Source organism: Carcharodon carcharias, chromosome 31 (assembly GCF_017639515.1).
Source record: "Carcharodon carcharias isolate sCarCar2 chromosome 31, sCarCar2.pri, whole genome shotgun sequence".
Classification (NCBI taxonomy): Eukaryota; Metazoa; Chordata; class Chondrichthyes; order Lamniformes; family Lamnidae; genus Carcharodon; species Carcharodon carcharias.
The window spans coordinates 3,711,181-3,722,948 of NC_054497.1; the positions used below are offsets into that span (position 1 = coordinate 3,711,181).

General features: G+C 45.7%; 1 protein-coding gene across 1 annotated transcript in view; it reads left to right on the forward strand.

Moving 5' to 3' along the window:
• Positions 1 to 6,122, forward strand: part of LOC121271486 (brain-specific angiogenesis inhibitor 1-associated protein 2-like protein 2) — a 69,288-nt gene extending 63,166 nt beyond the window's left edge. Inside the window, exons 13-14 of the mRNA XM_041177467.1 lie at positions 4,857 to 4,897; positions 6,047 to 6,122. Coding sequence (XP_041033401.1) covers positions 4,857 to 4,897; positions 6,047 to 6,122 — 117 coding nt within the window. The remainder of the gene's footprint in view (positions 1 to 4,856; positions 4,898 to 6,046) is intronic.
• The last annotated feature ends 5,646 nt before the right edge of the window (positions 6,123 to 11,768 follow it).

An 11,768-nucleotide genomic window follows, 5' to 3' on the forward strand; every position in this document is an offset into this window, starting at 1 on the left:
GTCAAAGAGATAGGTTCCAATGAGTATCTGAAGGAGGACAAAGAAGCAGAGAGGTTAGAGCAGTGAATACTAGAATTCCGGCTGGACCCACCAATGGTGGGACAAAGAAAATTGGGGATTGACAAGAGGCCAGGAGGAGAACAGAGAGGAATACAATCAGGGGCTGAAATTCTTAGAATGAATGATATCCATGAGCTAGCAAAGTGATTGTTTGCGCTATCAGGTTTATGCACTTTTGTGTTTTGCAAATTATTCTCTTCTTCCTACTGAGGTTTCTTGACCAATATGTGAGCTCTACATGCTCTCTTCCCCGAGTATCAAGTCCTCTGCTCTGTGGTACATGGCAGTCGAGCACTTAGGTCCACTCGAGTTTGGGGTCCGGCCATTTCCTCCCCTCAGCCCCACTCCCTATGTGACAGTTTGGCTGAGAGGCATAAATTCAGAGGGTGATTAATGGTCTGTATTCGTCTACTGCGCAAAAACTTGCTGTTATTGTTAGCTTGTGTTAAGCTTCCAAGCGCTCATTTTATCCTCCTGGGCTGGTGTGTGGATGTTCACACTAATCACTGCAGAACCTGCCAATGGGGTGAAGTTTGGGAAGCCATGGTTAATGGGCATAGAAAGGGGCTCCAGGTGGTGTGTTCCTCTGTGGTCAAGTGGATAGCCCTTGTTGATGCAATTGCCAATGTTTGAAGACCCATCACTTATTTTGAAACTGTTTGGAATAGCAAAATTATCTAAATGGTGAGCAGATGCAATTATGAGGTGAGAGAGGGTTAATATAAATGGTGCTATTTGATGACTTGACCTTTCCTCCAACACTATGCATGTCTGTCTGACGAGATCTGTAAAATTCAGCTTCCCCTCTCTCTTTTCCTCGAGTGCTATACTACTCAAAGGTAAGACAGGCTTACAAATTTCGCCTCAAGGACTTGAACCTTAACACACGCACTATTGAATGAGCAATTGGTAAGCCTGTGGTCACCTGCTGATTTGAACTTTATTGAGAATAACCCAGTGTTTCTCCTTATCCCCTGTGCTGAGCATTATACATAGTTCTGTGGCGTTGCAGCTACCTTTCAACGGACAGAGCCTATTGGCCAGGGCAATATTGTAAACTCTCACATCCTCTTAAAGGTAGAGAGAGAGATTTCAGCAGGTGATGCTATTGTATTGCCATGTTCAGCTGTGAGAAGCAAGACAAGAGTCCGTATTCCTTACACGTAACTAATGCTGTTTTGGCCCACATTCCCAAAGAAGGCTGCACAGTTGCTGGGGAACACTCATGCCAGGCATTCCTATTTCCTTCACTGGCAGAGACGGGAACCGGATAGACAATTTTCTGTGTGTTGCCGACTGGCATTGTTCTTAATGGCGGGAGTGGGCGTAGGGGGGGGTGCGGGGTGGTGGTGTTGGGGAGGAGGGAGTGTGGTGATGTTTGCTGTGTGGTGCATGTGCCCTCTTCTCTCAGTGCAAATTAATGCAGCTGCTGTCTTCTGATCTTTGATGGGACTTTAAGTAAAAGCACCTCCTCACAATAGTCTGATTCATTCACTTTACACTTGATATCGCAATAGTGTTTCACAATTGTGAATACTGGGGCTGCTGCTGTGCAGCAGTTTTATTGAAGGCACATGATATGTATGCTGTCTCATTACCACAAAATGTCACAAACCACTTCATTCACTATTAAGTACTTTTCAAGCCTAAACACTGTTGTAAAGCGGGAAACATGGCAGCCCAGTTGTACACACCGTCCAGATTAATGGCTCTTTTTAATCACATTGGTTGAGAGATAAATCCTGTGCTCTTCCTTGAATTACTACCATCAAATGTTTATGCCCACCTGAGAGGCAGACACCTCATTTGAATCCCTCACTTTGAAAGACGGCACCTGTGATGCTGCAGCCCTCCCTCAGTGCTGCACTGGAGTGTCAGTTTAGACTTTTTTTTGTTCTTGCATGGGATGTGAGTGTCACTGGCTGGGCCCAGCATTTATTGCCCATCCCTAGTTGCCCTTGAGAAGGTGGTGGTGAGCTGCCTTCTTGAACCGCTGCAGTCCATGTGGTGCAGGTACACCCGCAGTGCTGTTAGGGAGGGAGTTCCAGGGGGAAAATTTTCTCCCTGTCGGGGGATGGGGGGGAGGTTGTGTGGGGGCGTGCGCGCCCCTGATTGGCTGGGCACTGCCATTTTACATGGGCAGGCCAATTAAGGCCCGCCCAGCGTGACATGTGCCCGGAAGCGCTGGGTGTTCCCTGTGCAGCTGTGGGGGGGGCGGGAGTAGGCTGAGTCGGGGAGTGCACTTGCGCGCGAGAGAGCGCAGAAATCTCCCTGAGGCACAGGGGAGTCTCAGGGAGATTAGTTTCACATATAAAACATTGAATAAATGGAGAAAAAAATTTAAGAACATGTCCTCTCACGTGAAACTGTCACATGAGCTGGGACGTGTCCATTAATGTTAATAACATTTTTTCTAACACTTTAAAAACATTCATGAAACCTCATCCTGCCCCTGGGAAATGAGAAGGCCGCCTGGACTCTTCACCTGCAATTCCCCCCCCCACCCCCCGCCAACCTTAAGGCTGGACAGGCAGCTCAGGTCAATGATTTAATTGATTGTTAAATGGCCTCAACTCGGCTGCACACCCCCCGAACTGAAAATCTGAATGACGCGCGGTGATGTCAGGACGCACGCCCAACGTCACCCCGCCATTTTATGCCTCAGCGAGCAGGCCCCACCCCCGCTCGCTGAGCCGAAGATTCTGCCCCAGGATTTTGACCCAGCGCTCAAGTTTCTGGGGTCGGACTTAAAATAACAACCATTCAATAATATTACCCTCGCTGAATCCCCCACTATCAACATCCTGGGGTTACCATTGACCTGAAACTGAACTGGACCAGCCATATAAATACTGTGGCTACAAGAGCAGGTCAGAGGCTGGGACTCCTGCAGTGAGTAACTCACCTATTGACTCCCCAAAGCCTGTCCACCATCTACAAGTCAGGAGTGTAATAGAATATTCCCCACTTGCTTGGATGAGTGCAGCTCCGATAACACTCAAGAAGCTCGACATCCTGGACAAAGCAGCCCCGCTTGATTGGCACCCCATCCACCACCTTAAACATTCACTCCCTCCACCACCGATGCACAGTAGCAGCAGTGTGTACCATTAACAAGGTGCACTACAGCAACTCACAATGGCTCCTTAGACAGCACCTTCCAAACCTGTGGCCTCTACTGCCTAGGAAAACAAGAGCGGCAGGTGCATGGGAACACCACCGCCTGGAAGTTCCCCTCCAAGCCACTCACCATCCTGGCTTGGAACTATATCGCCATTCCTTCACTGTCACTGGGTCAAGATCCTGGAACTCCCTCCCTACCAGCACTGTGGGTGTACCTACACCTCACGGACTGCAGAGGTTCAAGAAGGCAGCTCATCACCACCTTCCCAAGGGCAATTAGAATAAATGTTGGCCTACCCAGCGACGCCCATATCCTGTGGTAGAGTAACAAAAAAATCATAGGTGGAAGTGTAATCCACTAAACCACAATCTAAGTCTTGCTGTTGGAGCCAGCTCATATCTTACACTGTTCTCTAGTTTGGTGTGATGACTATGGACAGAACAGCCTTTTACTTGCTGTGGGATCTTTTATGAGGAAGGAACTGAGATAGTTCCAAGTCAGGATGGTGAGTGGCTTAGAGAGGAACTTCCAGGTGGTGGTGTTCCCATGCATCTGCTGCCCTTGACCTTCTAGCTGGTAATGGTCATGGGTTTGGAAGGTGCTGTCGAAGGAGCCTTGGTGAGTTCTTACAGTACATCTTGTAAATGGTACACACTGCTGCTACTGTGCGACTGTGGTGGAAGGAGTGAATGTTGAAGGTGGTGGATGGGGTGTCAATCAAGCTGGCTGCTTTGCCCTGGATGGTGTTGATTTTCATGAGTGCTGTTGGAGCTGCACTCATCCAGGTAAGTGGGGAGTATTCCATCACACTCCTGACTTGTACCTTGTAAATGGTGGTTGGGGAGTCAGGAGGTGAGTTACCTACCACAGAATTCCCAGCTTCTGACTTGTCCTTGTAGCCACAGTATTTATATGGTTGGTCCAGTTAAGCTTCTAGTCAACAGTAACTCCAAAGGCTTGACACAGAATATTGGCCTACAGGTTTGGTGAATAAAGTGTTCCGCTGGCGGTGTTATTTAAAGGTGGTTAAGGCTGGTTTGGAGAGATGGGCTGGTAATCTGGCAGTGGGGAGGGATGTTGAAATGGACTGAGGCAGTGTCTGCCAAACTTTTTCCCGGTGTGACCCCATTTTAATGCCTTGGACTTTGTGTGGCCCCAGGGTGAAAATTTGGTGGGCATGGGGATTGAGGAAGAGGCTTCAGACAGACGGCTTGCACAATCATTATTGTGCACAGCACTTGCAGCAGTGAAATACTTGCAACAGCCTCAACTAAAATTTGTTACCCCGTAAAATCTACAGTGCAAATTGGACTCATGCATCATTAACTCTTTATAATTCTCCTTATCACTCTGTAATTCTTGGTTACATAACATCTTGAAGCTTAATTTCTGCAGAACATTGATGTGCACGCCTGCAAGTTACATGCAGAGCCAGATTTTATGATAGCCACCACAATAGGCTTTTAGTTATATACAACAGAAAATATCGGTGTGATATACAGTCTCCCCTACAAAAACATTATGGTTCATAAATATTTTAATAAGTATGAATATCTGATTTTTTAACACAATGCTTGCATGTCTCTCGGTCACTGTGGGTTTCAGCTAAATGTGTCGTGACATTTTGTCCTAATGAACAACAATAGCCTCAAATGTCTTCTTGTCTTTTCAGATCTTAAGCAGCACAGATACCCAGCCAGAGTTGTTTCCACGGTAAGAGCTATTTACAGTCAAGTGGCTCTCCAGAGTGTGGGCAGGATTTGAATAACGCTTGACAAAATCACTTGTATTCGGACATGAGAACTAACATTAGGCATGGTCAGTTTGTTAACTGCTTCATTTACTCTGTAACAGTGTTGCTTAACCATCAAAACCATGAAAATCTCATTTAGTGGTGTGTAAATTGGTGCGATGTTGACGCAGTCTCAGTGCATCTGTGTTCCTTCACTTCTCCATGTTGGTCTCTATTGGTCTCTGCCTGCTTCTCACATTCACACCCTCGTCTTCTCTCTGTCCGCCTCCTTCAGGTACAGATCAACCTCTTGTGCATGTCCCATGTCTTCTGTCAATCATGCAACAGCTCTCAATAAGCAGGGGTTGCCAGGACCCTGACACTCCCCGGCCCCACACCCCACCCCCACCCCCCAATCTGTCCTGGAGTCTCCAGGAATTAAATCCCTAAAATAGAACTTTGAGCACTTGCGTTTTTGTAAAATGTTGGTCATGAGGAGCAAGACTGTGTGATTGACAGTCAAGTATTATCCAATTCATTAATGACAAGTCTACTCGCTTTCTGATTGGCATGGGAGGACGGTGTGTCACAAGCATATACATGTTAGGTGACCAATGGCGTGAGTGTTGGGGTGGGGCAATTGGAGGCAGAAGGTCATGTGATGAAATCCCCAAGAATATGTCCAACTCAGGTTGACAAACCCATATCTAGACCAATGCTGTAAACACCAAAGAAAATTTCCTCTTGTAGGGGAATCTATACTTCGGGGCCACAGTTTAGGGGGGCTCCCATTTAAGATGAAGTTGAGGAGGAATTCTTTCTTTTAGGGGGTCTTTAGTATTTGGAGTTCTCTTCCCCAGCGAACAGTGAAAGCTGGGTCATTGAATACATTCAAGGCTGAGTTGGACAGGTTTTTCATTGACAAGGGAGTTAAGTGTTATGAGGTGGGGGTGGGGGGGCAGGGATGTGGAGTTAAGGCCACAATCATGACCTTATTGAATGGCAGAGCAGACTCGAGGCTGAATGGGTGACTCCTGCTCCTATTTCTTATGTCCTTGCGAAACTTAGAAGGACACAATGAGAATGGGGATGGTTGCTAATTCTTTTGCCTTTTCTTTAATGTCTTGCAGGGGAACCAATCCTTTTGCCACTGTGAAGCTCCGGCCTACTGTTACCAATGACCGATCAAAACCATTTGTGAGATAAAATGGATGGCAGGGACACCTCAAAAAGCAAACCCAATTGCACTGTAAACTGCCGGGGAGAGCACAATCAGTGCTGTTGATTTGTTTTCAAACCTTTTGTGCGCCGCTCTTGCATTTAGACGCCAGAGGGAAATAAAATTCTAGGAAGACCATTAATTAGGAAATGGTTTTAATGCTTCAACTTCACGATGCCTGCCATTGGGAATTTTTATGATTAACAAGGTAATTACAGATGCCACATGACAGATGAATGATCTCCCTGCCTGCCATGGATCCTCTTCAGTGATTCTTGATTCAGTGAACACAAGCGAACTGTGTTAAGTACCAAGGACTGGCTTCCTGAGGTGAGGGGCAGGGATGGGGGATTGTGATGGGAATTAACTTATTATTCGTTCACGGGATGTGGGCTGAGCCAGTGGTTATTGCCCATTCCTAATTGCCCACATTGTGGGGCTACACATAGGCCAAGCCAGGTAAGGATGGCAAATTTCCTAAAGGACATTAGTGAACCAGATGGGTTTTCATGGTCACCGTCAGACTCTTTATTGACCTCAAAATCCACCATCTGGGATTCGAACCCAGGTCCCTGGGTCACCAGTCGAATGGCAATACCACAACGCCACGGCTTCCCCTAAGGGAAGATGAAAGAATTCTTGAGAAGCGGGAGCCTCCATTACTGTCTGGCACCATGCCCATCATCCCAGCAGGCCTTTTCGGTAGAGAAATCTACTTGAGTTCTTTTGTCTAGACGTCACCTACCAGAATGTCAAAGGAACTTAGTTGGTGATAAGGAAGGGAGAGCTCTGAGATTCGGAACAATAGGAAAGAACATTTGCCACAGATTTCAGCTGAAAGTATCAGTGCCGCAAAAAACCAGGATGGAACTATTTTTCCTATCAGTTCATCACCTCATTGCTTTGTGGGATCTTGCTGTCTTAGTGATGTTGGTTGGGAGGGCCTAGGTCGTTGATTTTCTTCAAAATATAGTCCCATGGGATCTTTTACCTCCACCTGAGAGGGCGGATGGGGTATTGGTTTAATATTGTGAACTGGCAGGCTGTACCTCTGACAGCACAGCCTTCCCTCTGTACTGTGCTGTGCTGGGAGCATCAGTCTAGATTTTTGTGCTCCAGTCTCTGGAGCAGGACTTGAACCCACATCCTCTTGACTCAGTGGCGTGAGTAGGGAGCTGCTGGCATCTGTGGAACTGTGCCCTGGAATAGGTCCATACTTCTGGAGGAGGAGACCACAGGAAAAAGAGTCAGGTACTGTTATGGCCAATGCAATGGTAAAGCAGAATTATTTAAAACCCCAGAGAGAAACTTTAAACAACTGTCATAACCTATAATTTTAAGTGTTATGTTTGAGATGCTACTCTAAATTCAGGAATCAGACCACCAGTTCTTGAGGTTTTACATTAAACTAAATGAAACATTTATAAATTAATTTATTAATTTAATGCAGGTTAAAATATATATACACATGGCTACAAATTAATACTATCATTACTTTTAACAAATTCCCAAACTAATCTCCATTAAAGCAATAGCAACTCATAGACTTAACCAGACACCAGACAAAGCATTTTCACCTTATGAATTCAAAATTAGATTCTTTTCACTTTGGTTCCTGTGGAGACAGTTGGAGGCTTGCAGCTGCCTTTTGATCTCACATTGCCTCTGCTCTGTACACCCAAAAAGTGCTGAAGTTATCCCTAGCACCGCTCATTGAATGTAAATTCTCATTGTATCACCAGCCTCTTCTAACAATAAAAGCCCTTTCACAGTACCAATTTTATTAGCAATAAAAACATATTGTTTGGTAGCTGCTAGGTAGATGTCAGTTTTCACCCCACTTCTTGAATGCTCTATTCAAAAAATGCACTCTATCTCTCCCATAACAAAACTAGTACACATCAAAGCACCCAGACTAACTGGCTTGAATCCAATTAAGACACACCCACAGACTAAACCTCTATTTTAAAAAAAACTATTTTCCAATAACATATATATTAATAGCTTCATGACAGGTACCTAAAACAGAGAAGCAACATGATAGTGAGAAGCGGGCTATTAATAATATAGTGTGGCCTTCAAATAAAACCTCCAGTAAAATTAGAAGCGAAAGAAAAGAAGATGGTTTGAATCATTTAGTTATTTCTGTCCTTTGCAAAACGCTAAGTTGTTAATTATTTTTGTAGAATGTGTCATTTGGAAGGACAGCACTGACTCTGGACTTCACTGCAAAACTTCTTTGCCCCTTACCAACATGTTGGTGATTTCTTCTAATCTGCGGTTTTGTGGATGGACGCAGTGGTTTTCACACTTTTCAACGCGGTGGTCCCTCCTGCAGAGATCGGCGCAGTCCCAGGGAACCCCTATGAAATAATGGCACGCTCATTCAGAGCCGCTGCAGAGATTGGCAGGGTCCTGGGAAGCCCCTGGAATTATTGGCATGCTCCCAAGGTGGGGTGTTCCCTGCAAATGGTTGGCACACATTCCTGTGAAACGCTGCTTAGGAAACCCTTGCCAACTGTGACACACCTGCTGGGGACCCCCGCGGTTGGCAACACACTGCCAGCACCCCTTGCAAATGTTGGCATCGTCCCTGAACCTGTAAATATTTATCCCCTCCTGTACACCCCCATCTAACCCAGCAAATATTGACATGTTCGCACAGAAGCTCCATCTAAAGGGGAACCTTACTGTCGCTTGTAGAACAGCAATAAACTGCCTGTGAGTCAACGATTAGCAGCACTTGGCATCATGAGGTTCTGGGTTCAAGTCTCACTCCACCATTTGAACACAAAAATCAAGGCTGACATTCCAGTGCAGTACTGAGGGAGTGCTGCACTGTTGAAGATGCTGTCTCTCAGATGGGATGTTAAACCAAGGCCCCTTGGGGAGATGTAAAAGATCTCATGGCATTATTATCAAAGAAGAGCTGGGGAGTTATTCCCAGGACTCCTGGTCAATATTTATCCCTCAATCAACATCATAAAAACAGATTACCTGGTCATTATCACATTGCTGTTTGTGGGAGCTTGCTGTGTGCAAATTGGCTGCTGTGTTTCTTACATTACAATAGTGACTACATTTCAAAGAGTTCCTCATTCTCTGTAAAGCATTTTGAGAAGTCCGGTGGCTGTGATTATATGTAAATCTTTCTTTTTTAAAAGCCAACAGAGTAAATCTAGAATGCAGAATTCTTGAGATGTTGTGTTTGAACTGTATAGAATGTCTGGTCACAGATGATCAAGAATCCAACAATATGGCATACCATTCTCACAGATATATGGGACAACAAAATCATCTTCATGGGTTCCAGATTTTGGTTCAACTTTTTCCCCTCTCCAGATCTCATTTGTCATTGTTTCCACTTTTCTGGTTGAAAGACCAGCATTATATAGGATTCACATTGCCGAAACAGGCCTGTCAGTCCAGTTTATTTTTGTTCTTTCATGGGGATGTAGGTGCCGCTAGCAAGGCTATAATTTATTGCCCATCCCTAATTGCCCTTCAACTGGCCATTTCAGAGGACAGTTATGAAAGAGTCAACCACATTGCTGTAGGTCTGGAGTCACATGTAGGCCAGACCAGGTAGGGACAGCAGATTTCCTTCCCTAAAGGGCATTAGTGAATAAGATGGGTTTTTAATGACCATGAGGATAAATTCATGGTCACCATCACTAAGACTAGCTTTCAACTTCAGATTTTTTAATTAATTAATTAATTGAACTTAAATTCCACTAGCTGCCATGGTGAGATTTGAAACCATGCCCCCAGACCATTAGCCTGGGGCCTCCAGATTACCAGCCCAGTATCATTACTACTACACCTTCTCCCCCGATTAGATTACGTTCTACATGAGTCTCCTCTCTTCATCTAACCCTGTCAGCATATCCTTCTACTGCTTTGTCCATCATGTGCTTATCTGCATTCCACAAGTATGACCCAGAATATGTACTCCTTCATGCAGACTAGCAGTAGTACTCTGATGGGGCTTTTGGGTTCTCATGAGATGCATTTCAAGCCAGATAATAAACAGCTTCTCTCTGTCCGACCTCTGTTTTCCCTAGGTGAAAGCCTCCATCATGTATAGCCTCGCTCCAAAAGACCCTGGCTCACTTGACTGGTAAAGGGGAGGTTGTGCTTCAAGGCAACGTCCTCTTCTGGTGAGACTTTGAGGCTGCAGGTTGCAAGATGTTACATAGACATGGGATCAGATCCTTCTCCAGTTTCACAGCTCCTGTGGATTCATTTGGATTTGTTCAAATCCAGCTCGGGCCGAGTTACTGATGGCTCCGGTTTCGTGCTGGGAAATGGCCTTATTCTTTCATCTCTGGGGCCTGGGTTCATAAGCAGTTCAGACAAATTAAGTGGAGGGTCCTTGGTGAAATGATCAGTCCAGTTCCAGATGGACATGAGTTCCAATATAAAATCATTCCTGTTTTAGGCAGGAGATATTGGGTACTAGATATTCAGATGATAGGACACAGGGTATAATGTCAAGGTAGCATGTTCTGTTCTTTACCATGATTGGGCGAGTAGACATGAAGTGGACAGAGGTCTGTTTTATCAATACTCTCTCACATAACAGTCCTCCAGGCAAGATCAACCTGGGCACTGGGATGTTGGGGGACTGGGGAGCTGGACTTCAAAGAACTAAATATGCTCTTTGACCTTGAGTCATAGATCATGGATTCATAATGACACACAAGGAGGCCATTTGGCCCGTTGAACCCAGGCTGACTTTCTGCAGAGCAATCCAGCCTGTCTCATTTCCCCGGTCTATCCTTAAAGTCCTTGAGTGTATTTTCCTCAAATGCCCATTCAGTTTCCTTTTGAAATCAGTAATTGTCTCTGCTTCCGTCACCCTGCTAGGCGGTGAGTTCCAGGCCATTAACAGTCGCTGTGTAAAAGGTTCTTCCTCACATTCCCCCTGCATCTCTTGCCCAAAACCTTATGGGGATAATTTTACCCCCCAACCCTGGGGGGGTGGGGGTTGTGCAGCAACGGGCGTGAACCTGATCGGCGCCCCCCCCACCCCCCCCCATCGGGTCTGCACCGCCATTTTATGTGGGCGGGCCTAGTGTGACGCTCGCCCGGAAGTGCTCAGCGCTCCCTGTGTGGGCTGGGGGTTTTCCCTAAGTCGGGGTCTGCGCTCTTTTGCACATGCGAGTGAAAGAGGGCAGAAATCTCCCTGAGGCACGGAGGTGCCTCGGGGAGATTAGTTTAAGGCTTAAAAATGTAAATAAAAAAAATTATTTTAAGACATGTCCCCTCATGTGACAGTGTCGCATGAGCTGGGACATGTCAAGGAACATTAATGAAAACATTTATTTAATTTATAAACTCTTCACGAAACCTCATCCCGCCCATGGATGAGGTTCCATGAAAAATGTGAAGGCCGCTTGGGCTCTTCTCCTGCCCCCCGCCAACCTTAAGGTTTAGTTTTCAGTTTATTACTTTAATTGATATTTAAATGGCCTCCATAGGCCTTTAACAGTTCAGCGGCTGCGTGCCCGCCAAACTGAAAATCTAAATGATGCGCAGTGACATCATCCTGCGTCATTTTATGCCCCGCCCCCACTTGTCAAGCCAAAAATTCTGGGCTATATCTGCCTCCCTTAGCCCTTGTGCAATCA